Genomic DNA, 14,625 nt, shown 5'->3' on the forward strand with positions numbered 1-14,625 from the left:
TGTTGTTATTGTCTCTGTGTTCCCAATGTATCAGTATCAAGCACTCCAGAAACATTCACCAACCTAACCAATTATCAATTACTATTCTTCCACACAAATCCCAACCACCGGGCTCTTCTCTAATGAGGCTTCATTTCTTTACCCCTTCAAGAACGCTTGTCAGATCCTTCTGAAATGCCTTGAGCCCATCATTAAGAAAAATCCAGAAGGTACGTGGGAAGACTGGGTAAGTGTTCCTCTCTGTTTGTGATGACAAATGAGAAAACACTCCAAAGCAGGGCCGAGAGCATCACAGCAGCATACAGCCCCACCACACACAGACAGCTTTTCTAAGAACGGACTTCTACAAAAGGGCAGGATCATGAAAGGCTGAGACAGCTTCTCCATGCTGTATACCAGGTACATGTATGTGAGAGAGTGCCCAGGGAACAGCATCACTGAGAGGAGGAATGGAAACGTATGAAGAACACCTAGAAGGCCTTACCCATTCCGTTTAAATAAGAAGAGGAAGAGACTTAGTCTTCCTAAGCCATAAGAAAAAAAAAAAAATTGTTGTTTTAAATGGGGAGGAGGAAAACCAAAAGGCCTAACTGCTATTAAACATGTCTCAAAGGAAATGACTCATCTAATCCAACTTTACAGCATCCTTTATCTTATCTCATTAGAACAGTTATCTCTCACACACACACTTATCTCGAGTTCTAACACTGAGAAACGAAGCCCCCAAAATACCTTGTGAACTCAGCCCCCACATCATGGATGTACAGCAGGAATCTATTTTATTTGTTTAATTCAGACATCTCAACCCAATCAGAAGGAAATTGTTAGTGTACCAGCTGAGGAAAAAAATATTAAAATGAGTTCCATTATTGGTAACAAAGCACCAGCAACAATTATCAGATGTCAATTTTGATATAGGGAATATTTTCATTTTCACCTCTCAGATAATGTATCTATTTTCTTCTGAGTAAATATGCCCATTCTGCAGATAGAAGCTGCTTTTGAACAAAGAATCAGTCTTTCGGCCACTGGATACTTCAGGTAAAAATTACAATAATGTCTGGGCTTAGCTGAGAAAATATAAGGTAACCCAATTGCTCTGGGCCTTAGGTCCCTTATTTGTAAAACAGGTTTTTATTATGTGATCAATGAGGTCCCTTCTAAGCCTAAAATTATATGATTTTATGTAAGCCTTTGAACTATGTCCAGAGAAATACTAAATAATAAAAATACCCTTATTGGGTAAAAAAAAATTTTTTTAATATGACTTAGAACATCTGATCATCATTTACTATTCATTGTTGAGTAGTAAAAAAATAGCATCATTAGAAACAACTTCCAACTCAGTTTTACAAATCTCCCTTCCTTTACCATAAAACCTTTCTGTTTTGAAGCTCCTCTCTGGGCAGGAAGAGATGCGTAGGATAATCACCAATCCTCATTTGTGCAGTTTCTGTCAGTGGGAGGCCCTCAGTCAATTCATGTTCACTGAATGAAGCACAAAGAGGAGAACTGGTTGTCGAGTTCAGGAAGTGTATGACATCAGTTTTATGATCTAGTGAAACAAATCACCAAACTAAACACACACATGCACAGAGAAAGAAAACACTAAAGCAATTTTTTTATGAAGGAAGGAAGGAAGGAGGAAGGTAACAGCCCAGCCCAGTGCCCTGTACTTAATGAGCTCTAAATTTCTGAGTTCAGTTACCCGAGAAGAGAGCAAATCAGCCCTCTAGCCCGGTACATCTTCCATTGTACATTAATGCACTGAATTACGTGCCCTTTTTTACCATCCCTGAAATACCATCACTTCCCCAGTAGGCACAGTCTAGGGGGGCCCTTTGGGAATGCTGATAAAATCGGTTAAGGTTCTCAATCCACAGAGCTAAAGCTCAACCCCTAAACCATGGATACAGACACACTGGGAGGCCCAGACCAAAACAGTCTATTGGATTCTCTCTCTTTTTGTCATCCTAACTGTAGCACAAAGAGTAGATCTTAAAAGTCCTCATCTCATGAAAAAAAAACTTTTTTAACCATGTGTGGTAATGGTAACTATGTTAACTAGACTTATTGTGATAGTCATTTTACATACAAATATCAAATCGTTATGTTGTACACCTAAAACTAATATAATGTTATATGTCAATTATCTCTCAATTAAAAATTAATTTAATTTAATTTTTAAAAAAATTTTAAAGAAGTAGTCAAAAAAGAATTGTTCATGACAGCCTAAAATGCATTGTTTTTTATTCCATTTCAGACAACAAAGTTGCTTTCCAAAGTTTTTGCCAAGAAAAAAAGGGGTCTGTTCCTAAAGTAAGGTCAAGTTATCTAATCCTGAAGGAATAGGTCATTTAGTAAATTGTCTTGAGTAAACATCTGAGAGCACATAACAATGTGATGTTTCTCTAAAGTTAGTTATCCCAAGGGTACTACTGTCCCTAACAAATAGATGGGGGAAGGGTGTGAAAATAATTTTTTTTTAATATTTTATTTATTTGAGAGAGAGAGAGAAACAGCATGAGAGGGGAGAGGGTCAGAGGGAGAAGCAGGCTCCCTGCTGAGCCGGGAGCCCGATGTGGGACTCGATCCCAGGACTCCGGGACCATGACCTGAGCCGAAGACAGTCGCTTAACCAATTGAGCCACCCAGGTGCCCCTGTGAAAATAATTTTTATGTTTATTACTTAATCAAGCATCCTACTGGAGGCAGGGAGTCATATTTAATCAAAAGCTAACAACTTCCGGGGCGCCTGGTGGCTCAATTGGTTGGGCGACTGCCTTCGGCTCAGGTCACGATCCTGGAGTCCCAGGATCGAGTCCCGCATCGGGCTCCCTGCTCGGTGGGGAGTCTGCTTCTCCCTCTGACCCTCCCTACTCTCATGTGCTGTCTCTCATTCTCTCTCTCACAAATAAATAAATAAAATCTTTAAAAAAAAAAAAAAGCTAACAACTTCCAAAAAAAAAAGTTAACATCTACCATAAAAGATAAACCATGAATATACCTCAGATATCATTCTCAGAATAGAGAAATTACAGAAACCTGAAATAGAATATAGTATATCCAGTAAGAAACTCTTAACTATAGGAAACAAACTGAGGGTTGCTGGAGGGGAGAGAGGTGGGGGGATGGGGTAACTGGGTGATGGGCATTAAGGAGGGCTTGTGATGTAATGAGCACTGGGTGTTATATGCAACTAATGAATCCCTAAACTCTACATTTGAAACTAATGATACACTATATGATAACTAATTGAATTTAAATAAAATAAGTTATAAAAAATATATAGAATATCCAAAGCATAGTAATTGTTAGGAAATTTACAGAATGGACCAATGACACATCTAAATTCCATATACAGATTATTCCAACATCATCTTGAACCATCTTAGCTGAAACTAGAAATGATCAATTTACGTAAAATAGGAAGGAATTTGCAAATACTGCCTTGGAAATCTTATCAAAATGTCTTTTATTGCCCCAATGTTAGTAAATTTGTCCATAACTTAAATTTTATATAAATAAGATAGAAAATACAGTAAAAGAAGGGATGCCTGGAGAGCAGTCACCCTCACATTCCGCTTGAGTTCATCCTTAGGATACGTTATATCCCCATTTTCACTCTAGATCATTGTGAAGAAGTAAACCTATGAAAATAGGAACAGATTGTTCATATGATAATATTAAAACTGTCTTTCCTAATGCTTTTCACATCACGGTACATATAGATAATGATAATATTTGCACAGCACATTTACAAACAAGGACCTCATGTTGGCAGGTAACCAGCCTGAGAATCTTGCCCCAGACCCCTCAGAAATCCAAGTGTCAGGGTCCTGACACACCTGTAACCCATTCAAGGCTCCACACTCAGTGGAAAGCTGTTCTTAAACTTTTTTTTAAAAGGATTTTGTTTATTTGAAGGAGAGCGAGTGAGTGAGCATGAGCAGGGGCAGGGGCAGAAGGTGAGGGAGAAGCAGACTCCCCGCAGAGCAGGGAGCCTGACATGGGGCTCAATTCCAGGACCCTGGGATCATGACCTGAGCCGAAGGCAGATGCTTAACCGACTGAGCCACCCAGGGGCCCCTGGAAAGCTGTTTTTAGAAATCAACTAATTTTTCTGATCCTCCGCCCTGAAGGTGGTATTGCCAGATTTGTTGCTAGCAAATAAAAATACAGGATGGCTGGTTAAATTGGAATTTCAGATAAACAACAAATAAATTTCTGGTATAAATATGCTCACTGCAGCATTGGGGACATACTTATTTTATCTGGCAATTCTATCTGAGGGCCTTGGTATAAATCCCTGAAGAAACAAATCTCACAGGGATATTCCAGAATTTATGGTACCAGTAAAGTTAAAATCTGGTTGTCCCTGTGCCTTCCTTATTACTGGCTGAGGTCCAGTCATTGTGGTATCACTTCAGCCCTTGAAATAGTTTATTCCTTGAAGAGGCAAAACTTCTTTTTTTTTTTTTTAAAGATTTTATTTATTTATTTGAGAGAGAGAGAATGAGAGAGAGCATGAGAGAGAGGAGGGTCAGAGGGAGAAGCAGACTCCCTGCCGAGCAGGGAGCCCGATGCGGGACTCGATCCTGGGACTCCAGGATCATGACCTGAGCCGAAAGCAGTCGCTTAACCAACTGAGCCACCCAGGTGCCCCAAAACTTCTTTTAACTAAAGGGAAATCAGAGAAATTAAATGACAGGCCTGGTGCTGCTGGCCACCTGTGGGTGCTGAGCCAGAACGTGTGCCCGTCGCATCACTGCACAGCCTTCCCTTCCCACTGTCCAACACCCTTCATGCAAAATATACCAGTTTTCAAGGTGGAAATAAATCCAACGCCCACTCTGAGGTGTGTCCAACCTCCTGCCCTATCTGTTGGGAATAAATGGAGGCTGGTCCCAATGCCCACAGAAGGTTGTCTGAAAGGTCAACATTTGAGTCAAAAGAGAACTGTCAACCCAAAGGACTAGATAGAAAGGAGGAGCCCAGCTAGTAAGCCTAAACGGAGAATGCCGATGTTGTCAGAACAAGCACAGGACATGGGGGCACAAGGAAAGCCCAGAGATATTCCCGAGATAGACCACTGGCACATACGGGCTTTCTGTGGCTCCTTAACAACCCGTCTGCACGAGCCCGGTGCCAAAACATAAGGGCCAAATTAGTGTGATGTTTCTCAGGGAAGGAAAGAGATTAGCGTAGTCAAAGGTAGTGTCAACGTCTTCCCTTCATATGTTCCAAGATCTTTGAAATCTCCAATTTCATACATGCCACTATGGCTACATGATTTCCTCCATAAATCAGCAATAATACCACCCCCATCAAATCATCACGAGGACTTGATGAGCTCGTGAGTTGTAGCAGAACCACAAATCCAGGTTTAGAATCAGATGAGCAACCAGGATCAATTATTCACTAAGTGACACTCAAAGGCACTCACATACCATGGACTTTGGAGTCACTTAAGAAGTCAAACCAGGGGTGCCTGGGTGGCTCAGTCAGTTAAGCATCTGCCTTCAGCTCAGGTCATGATCCCAGGGTCCTGGGATTGAGCCCCACGTCAGGCTCCCTGCTCAGGGGGAAGCCTGCTTCTCCCTCTCCCACTCCCCCTGCTTGTGTTCCCTCTCTTGCTATGTCTCTCTCTGTCAAATAAATAAATAAAACCTTAAAAAAAAAAAAGAGAGAGAGAGAGAGAAGTCAAACCAGGATTACGTAAGATCTCCTGGGGTCACCGCCAGTCCTAGCACTAAAGTTGAAAAGTTTGGCAGATTTCTTACCACCTCTGATATTGATGAGGTTCAGTGCAGTGTTAATTAACCAGTGAGAGTTCTGGAATAACTGGAGACCTTTTAAATAAATCTTTTTTTTTTTTTAATTAATTTATTTGACAGAGAGAGACACAGCGAGAGAGGGAACACAAGCGGGGTGGGGGGGCGGGGAAGGGAAAGGCAGGCTTCCCACTGAGCAGGGAGCCCGATGTGGGGCTTGATCCCAGGACCCTGGGATCATGACCTGAGCCGAAGGCAGACGCTTAATGACTGAGCCACCCAGGCGCCCTCTTTTAAATAAATCTTAAGATAATCTTTTTAATTTAAGCTTTTATGGTGAAGTAATTTTCATTTTTGGCAGAAAATCAGAACAGACATCGTCATGGATACATGTTGCAGCCTAAATCCCGCCATTGATATTGAGCAGGTAGGTGCTGGCCCATGGAGATGGATGTCACTTCCTGAAAGTCATTGCCGGGAGACTAAGTACCTCTAAAGAGCACACAGCCTCATAGAGCTTGACATTTTCCCCTTTCAGGTTGAAGTTTCCTTTATTCAGGGAATGGGCCTTTATACCACTGAAGAGCTGAAATATTCCCCGGAAGGTGTTCTGTACTCTCGAGGCCCAGACGAGTACAAAATTCCAACCATCACTGATGTCCCAGAGGAATTCAATGTCTCCCTGTTGCCATCATCACAAACCCCACCAACCATCTATTCATCCAAGGTAAGCGCTCAAACCTACTGCTGTGCAATGTGATCCATCAAGAAGCATGGTAAATGAAAGCAGGTAGACAAAAAAAAAATAATAATAATGTCAACCTGTATCAGGACCAAATTATAAGAGACTGTTAGAATTTGGAGAAGAATCACCTAGAGAAAAGTGAGATTTAGAGAGGATAAGTGATCTCTGCCTAATGGCCATCCTTGGCCAAGGTCTTTATTTATTAGTATCTTCTTTCACTGGAAATGCTAAAATTTGGTGAAAAGTTCTGATTTGATAGAATAATATTTTCACTTAAGAACCTTAAGACTAAAATATTAAATGGGATTAAAGGCATGATACTACTAAAATTTTGGGAAGAAGTGGCAGCATGGGAAGAATCCTAGACTGGGCCTCAGTGGACCTGGGTTCTTAGCCTAGCCTCACCAGCTCCCTGTGATCATAGATGAATCACTCACCTCTTGGGGGCTCAGGGTCCTCATCCATACCCATAAATGGATCCAGAACAATGGTTCTCAACTGGTCCCCAGGGTACATTTGGCAATGTCTGGAGTTATATCTGGTTATCACAACTACGGTTGTGGAGGGAGGAGATGTTCCTAGTCTGAGTAGAGAGGCCAGGGATGCTGCTAAATAGCCTTCAGTGCACAAGACAGCCCCCCAACAAAGAATTATCTGGCCCAAAATGTCAGTGGTGTCAGGAAGCAAAGACACAAACCGTTAGTAATTGCTAAAGTAGTGGAGCTGCACATGAAAATAAAGGTCAGCATTTCTTATCATTGCTGTATGCAGATTATGTGAAAATCACTCTCAGAGTAGAAACTTTCTTTAGTTTTAAGATGTATTGTTAAAATTTTCCTTTAAGTCTTTTAGGAGACTTCTTACTAGGGGTGATGAATTGATATAAGAGAAAATGAGTTCATCTATATCTGCTGGAATGTTATCATTTCCAAACTGGAGGCTACTGTCAGCCCAGGAACTTTCTCTCATCATATGGTGACAGAACTGGAGGGTGGAGAGGTGGTTGGGGTGCAAATTTGAAAGGAAGGACAATCAGCATCCCCTTTGGGTTCTCATTAGGCTGGAAATCACTCAAAGAGCAGCATTCAGGCCACCTAGAGCAATGGGACAGGCAGGACCTGTGAGTCCTATGGTTGTGACCAGAGACTCATAGGCAGACCCTGAGGAAACTCATGGGTTTACAGGTGCCCCATAGAGTATATTCTGTAATAATAACAGGGACCTACCGAGTACCAGGCACTGTGCTAGGAGCTTTTGTACTTGCTAAACTTTACAACACCCTGTAGCGTAAATATCATTGCCTGAATTTCACTGATAAAGGAACAGAGGCTCAGAGAGATAATCTTACCCAGAGAAACAGAGGGAGTAAGGGCCAGGTTTCAAACTTCATGTCTCTAGCTTAGGGTTGCAAATTGGGGGCCCACTGGCCGAATCTAGGCCACAGATGTGTTTTTCTGTGACCCACACAGTGTTTTTAAAAATCAGGGAATTGTAGGGGTGTCTGGGTGGCTCAGTTGGTTAAGTGTCTGCCTTCAGCTCAGGTCATGATCTCAGGGTCCTGGGATAGAGCCCTGTATTGGGCTCTGCATTCAACAGGGAGTCTGCTTGAGATTCTCTCTCTCCCTCTCCCTCTCCTCTTCCTCCTCTCTCTCTCAAATAAATACATCTTTAAAAATCAGGGAATTGTACATTAAAATAAGAATATCTAAATTCTCTTGAAAAATTGGATGATCTGGTAATTTTGGCTACATTTTTAGAAGACACCAATGGCCCCTTTAGACAGGACATGGGGCTATCTCTACTTCACCATAATTCCCACTTTTCTTTGCTGTCCTTCAACTGCCCACATCCTCTCATTTATATTACCTGATTGTTCCTTGCAGATGATGGGCTTGCAACCCATCATCTGGTACCCAAATCTGTACTCTTCTAGAGTACCCTACCTCCCCTGATGCTGGAGTCATAACGAGGCATTTTTCTCTCTGCTCATGAAGTTGGCCATTGAATGTGCTTCCCTAAGTAGGATACCACACAGGGTGCCTGGGTGGCTCAGTCAGTTAAGTGTCTTCAGTTCATGATCCCAGGGTCCTGGAATCGAGTCCAGCATCGGGCTCCCTGATCTGCAGGCAGCCTGCTTCTCCCTCCGCTCCCTCCTTCTCTCTCTATCTCTGTCTCTCATGCATAAATAAATAAAATCTTAAATAAATAAATAATAGGATGCCCCCACCAAGACACACACACACACACACACACAAGGTGCGTGTGCATCCACCTTTCCTATAGAACAAAGATTTAACCTAGACAGCATTACAGATATGGGAAGTTCAGGTGGTATTGCGATTTTTAAGAGTACTCAAGCTTCATTCAGTCAATAAGTTACTGAACAAATTATTGTGAGCAAGACACTGTGCTAGGAGTTAGGGAATACAACGTGAATAAAGACCTGGGTCCTGAAATATAGTAGCTTGTAACCTAGTATAGAGAATTCTAAAACAAATGTGCTTTCTTCCAGGGCCTGGGGGAGTCCGGGATGTTCCTGGGCTCATCTGTGTTCTTTGCCATCACTGACGCGGTGGCCGCAGCATGCAGGGAAAGAGACATAGCTGAGGACTTCACAGTGAGGAGCCCAGCAACGCCAGAATGGGTTCGAATGGCCTGTGTAGATCGGTTCACAGAGATGGTATGGAATTATTGATTATTTTCCTAAAAGGTGGCTTTTCTATCTCTTGTTTCTTAGACCTCTAAGGTAAATTCATAACCTAATCTGATCAAATTACAAGGTCAAATTATAAAATGTAAGCTTATCAAAGTATTAAGAGGCAGGGTGCCTGGGTGGCTCAGTTGGTTAAGCGGCTGCCTTCGGCTCAGGTCATGATCCCAGGGTCCTGGGATCGAGCCCGCATCGGGCTCCCTGCTCAGCGGAGAGCCTGCTTCTCCCTCTCCCTCTGCCTGCCTCTCTGCCTACTTGTACTCTCTCTGTCAAATAAATAAATAAAATCTTTTAATTAAAAAAAAGTATTAAGAGGCTAAAAATAAATCACACAAATACCTTGTGTATATGTAGCAATTCTAAATTTTTAAAAAGCATTTCTACATCTGTTATTTAATTTGATTGTCTCGGCAACCCTGAAGTAGGATGATTTATCATGCTTCAAAAACTAATAGCTAAATATGAAACAACTGGATGATTTCATTGAACCATTATATTTCCTCCCTCTATCCCACCTAGCCTATCCTACTCTTAAGAAAAACAAACACAAAAAATAATCCATGTATCATGTAGCTACATTTGATAATATACTGTCCGTGTTCCCAGTACAAACACAGAGTACACAGTCTACCTTTCCTTGAGAAATAACAGGATCTTATTACCAGCTACCGCTTTTCCACTTCATGACAATGCCTCCCAGCCCAGGAGAGGGAGTCACCTGCTAGATGCCCATGCACACAGCAATCCCAGCCTGCTGAATGCTGGAGAGTCACCACCAGTCATTGAGTCCGCCTGTGCCCATTTCCTCATAGCATCCTAATATACACATTAACACTAGTTAGCATTGATTGAGCACCGTCCTAGATATTTTACACAGATTATCTCATGAGTCACTACTATAACTCTGTCAGGTGACTGGTATTATTTTCTTCATTTTACTATTGAGGAAACTTTGCCCAAAGTCAAGATTCAAACCCAGACCATCTGGCTCCAGTATAGTATATTGCCTCTTAGAGAGAAAAGAATTGATTCTCTACCTCTTAAAGGAAATTTGTGTTTTCAGATCTATATTGAAAGAAGCCTAAATACTTAAATGACCCCTTCAAAACATCCAGCCATAGAGTGAAAGAATAATGTGACCCAGGATTTGGAAATACTGCTCAAAAGGAAGTGTCATCATGACACATTTCCTTCCCTTACATGATTCAGTCCTCTTCCCATCTCCAAACCTGACTCAACATTGCTTGTTCTCCAATCGTACCAACCACCCCGTCTTTCCCACCGAGTGTCCCGGCAATAGCGCTGCCCTCCCAGGCGGCCCCTCACCCGACTGTGCTGTCCACAGAAGGTTTACTATCACCTACCTCAGGTCAGTCCTGCTCAGTTGGCCACGGTCAGGGAACCAGCACTCCTCCACTGCAGGGACCCCTTCCCAGGACTGACTTGGGCCTAGAGGGCCCTGTCCACCTCCTCCCAACAGCAGTGGTCACACGGTAACTGGGGAATCGCTTGATCTCTACCCCAATGCATAAGCACTCCCACCTTTCAAAAAATGTTCTCAGTCATCTTTTGCAGTAATAAATATCCTTTCCCAAAATGCGGCAGATTAGCAAAACTAAAAACATGCAGCAGCAGGTTCTAATCTTCCTTTCTTGCCTATGTTTAACTTTGTCAGTCTTCAAATGGCCTGGCTCTCAGAAAATGAATTCCTTCATTTCCAAGTTTTTAGGCCATTTTTAATAGTTGGGTTATCTGGCAAAGTCAGTCTGTCACATGCAATGGTAAGAAGTGAATTGCTTGGATTTCAATTACTATTTGGGATTCAGCCTGCCAGGTACCTTGCTCGTGGGAAGGGGCCATATTTTCTCCCAAGTCTGATGGTTTTTTGGTAAGACTAATTTAATATGTCTCTGTGGATATAAATCATGTACTAATTTGTATACCCATCAATCAAATGCTCAGGATCAGTGTAAAAGTAACATTACATTTTTTTTTATATTTTATTTTATTTTTTAAAGATTTTATTTATTTATTTGAGAGCAAGAGAGCATGAGCGACTCTCACAAGAGAGCACGAGTGAGAGACCATCAGCCAGTGGGAGGGGCAGAGAGAGAGGGAGAAGCAGATTCCCACTGAGCAGGGAGCCCGATGCGGCACTCGATCCCAGGACCCTGGGATAATGACCTGAGCTGGAGGCAGACACTTAACCGACTCAGCCATCCAGGAGTCCCTTCACATTTTCTAAAACACACCTAAATAGCACCTCGTGTTATAGTCTAGATTTGATATATAAACCTCATTTTAGTAACATGTATTATTTTTTATCTTCATAAAAGTAACACATGTCCATTATGGAAAAGTAAGAAAAATATTGCAAAGAATAAGATGAAAGTTAAAATCAGCCATACTCCCACTAACCAGAAATAATCATAACAATTTTGGTATTTAGGGACACCTGGGTGGCTCAGTTGGTTAAATGTCTACCTTCTGCTCAGGTCATGATCCCAGGATCCTGGGATCCAGTCCCGCATCGGGCTCCCTGCTCAGCAGGGAGCCTGCTTCTCCCTCTGTCTGCCGCTCCCCCTGCTTATGCTCTCTCTCTCTCTCTCTCTCTCTGACAAATAAATAAATAAAATCTTTTTTAAAAAATTTGGTATTTATATATATTCACACACACTTGTATCATCTCTTAAGTCATAATTATTTATATGTACAATTTATTTACATACTCATTTTCCAAAATTGAGATATCCCTGATATAAATGTTTAAAAAGATTTGAACAGTATAATTGGGAGTGACTTCATGATGAGAGTATGGGCTTCTTCAAATTCTTGACAATAGTTCCGGGATTCAAGAGTTTCTCTGTTCTGACCTCCAGACACCCACAGCAAAGGATAACCAGAAGCCAGCCTTCAGTGGGGCCTCCCAAGGGAAGCAGAGAGGAGGAAGTCCTGACTCTTGGTTTAACAAAGAGGACCAGAAACACACGAAATATAGATCCTGCTACTTCCTGTCACAGGACATGGCAATACTCCTCCATCCATATTGTACCACAAAGCAGGGCCAGACATTGTTCTGGGGGCTGGGAAGTCAGAGTGAATGAAACAGAGAGCAGCCTCTCCATTTGTGGAGCTTACTTTCTAGAAACCCGAAGTCCACCACCAGCCTGGGTTGAAGCAGCCTCTTCGCTGGCCTTCCTATACCTAGTGCAGCTAGAAAGTTGTGGTGTGACAAATATGATCATGGCATTCTAGCATGTACAGAGGTGACAAGGTTCCCATTGCTCTTTAGATAAAGATATAACTTTTTAACTTGCCCTGCCAAACCTATAAATCTGCAAGTCCAGCATGGCCAGCCTCACCCACTTCTCCAGCTATGCATGGTACCCTACCCTGCCTTCTCTCTCCATGCTTGCCACCTTCTGTCTGTTCCTCTTGTCAAGGACAGAGGCCTCCAACAAGCTCTGCCTTCTGCTAGTAACCGTCTTTATCCTTTTCCCAGGCTAATCCCACTCACCTTTCATATTTTTAATCAAATTCAAGAAATCAATTCAATACTTTCCTTTTTGCATATTTTGAAGTACTGGGAGTATACTGGTGAACCAGACTCACAGGTACCTGCTCTCAAGTTGTTTATGGTGTAGCAGGGGAGAAAGACAAATAATTACCGTGAATTGTAAGTGCTTAGCTGACTCTGGGTTATGCCTGTGAATCAATAGAACAAAACTTTTCTAACTTAGCCTTAACCTTTTCTTAAAGTCAAAGAGATCATAGATTTGGCCCCAGCTTTGATCATTCATCATGCAATCATTCATTCATTTTTCTATGCACCAGACACTGCTGGGGAACTAAAGAAACACTGAGCCAGTCAATCCCTGCCCACATGGAGCTTACATTCTACTGGGGAAACCAGACGGTAAATAAGTAAACAAACACACAATATAATTTCAGGTGGTGATAAATACTATGAAGCAAAATAGAAAAATCGGGGGCTAGAATGTGATGGAGAGATTATTTTAGATAATTTTTTATGGTTTATTAGAGAAATTTTCTCTAGGGCATTGACATTTGAGCTGAGGCCTGAATGAAGTGAGGGAGCAAGCATAAAGCTGGTAATGGTATGGTTAGAGAATAGTTAATGCAAAGGCCCTGTGGCAGTTTCATTGGATTCAAAGTAGCATGGGACCAAGTAGCCCTCAAAAATGGCCTTACCTTGTTAGTCTCTGATATTGGTAGAAAAACTTGTAACTAAAAGGCTGTAGTTGTTCTTCCTGGCATAAAGATATCAGAAATAAAAATGTGTGGGGTGCCTGGATGGCTCAGTCGATTAAGCATCCGACTCTTGATTTCAGCTCAGCTCACAATTTCAGGGTGGTGAGATCAAGCCCCGCACCAAACTCTATGCTGAGTGTGGAGCCTGCTTAAGATTCTCCCTCTCCCTCTCCCTCTGCCCCTCCCGCACTTGCTCTCTCTCCCTCTCTAAAATAATTAATTAATTTATAAATAAAAATAAAATTTGTGACTTACTTATCTCCACATCAGGAGGGTGAAATCTGAATAATCCTTATTCCAGCTTCGATTGCAACTAGCCTCTATCACAATCCAGGTCTATATCTTCAGTTCTTTAGAAATTACGATTTGTTCACAAGGCAGGCCTCCTAAAGTTCTCATAGCCTGGCTCCTCACACAGACCGGTCTCTTTCAAGCATCTTAGAACAAATCTGAGCCTATATCAGATTTACATTTAATCAAACTACAACATGGTATTTTAACCGAAATACAGTCTACCTTGAACAACACAGGTTTGAACTGTGCAGGTCCACTTATACCCAGATTAATATAGTACAGCACTGTAAATGTATTTTCTCTTCTTTAAGATTTTCTTTATAACCTCTTCTCATCTCTTACTTTATAATAAGAATACAGTATATAATACATATGTGTTAATCAACTCTGTTATCAGTAACAGAGTTCATTTCAGTCAACAGTAGGTTATTAGTACTTAAGTTTTGGGGGCATCAAAATTATAAGTGGATTTTCACCTTCACGGGGGGTCAGCACCCCAGCCCCCACATTGTTCAAGGGTCAACTGTATATAATGATTCACTCTGGCATATAAAACAATACTATGCAAAAAACAAAAACCAAAACAAACTTTTTTGAGAAACAGATATTAATATTCCTAGTATATTTGGCCTTTGAATTCTGTTGTCAAAACACAATTTGTTATGACACATAAGAAAGCAAGAGGTTCAGAAGGTCTGTGTGCCAGAACATGAGCATTGGAAAGTCTAAAACCTCCTCTTGAAATAACCTCCTTTTAACCATAAGGTAAATAACAGCCTGCCTATATCTATTTCTTAAACAGAAATGATGGTCAAACCCTTATTACTTGT

At 41.6% G+C, this 14,625-nt stretch overlaps 1 protein-coding gene across 1 annotated transcript in view; it reads left to right on the forward strand.

Moving 5' to 3' along the window:
* LOC123838968 (aldehyde oxidase 2-like) overlaps positions 1 to 14,625 on the forward strand; it is an 87,091-nt gene that overhangs the window by 58,310 nt on the left and 14,156 nt on the right. Inside the window, 4 exon segments of the mRNA XM_045868274.3 lie at positions 152 to 226; positions 6,136 to 6,201; positions 6,313 to 6,501; positions 9,032 to 9,199. Of these exon segments, the coding sequence (XP_045724230.1) occupies positions 152 to 226; positions 6,136 to 6,201; positions 6,313 to 6,501; positions 9,032 to 9,199 (498 nt within the window).

This window comes from Mirounga angustirostris, unplaced genomic scaffold (assembly GCF_029215605.1).
Source record: "Mirounga angustirostris isolate CCGP_5_RB_7025 unplaced genomic scaffold, mMirAng1.0.hap1 SCAF_3, whole genome shotgun sequence".
NCBI lineage: Eukaryota > Metazoa > Chordata > Mammalia > Carnivora > Phocidae > Mirounga > Mirounga angustirostris.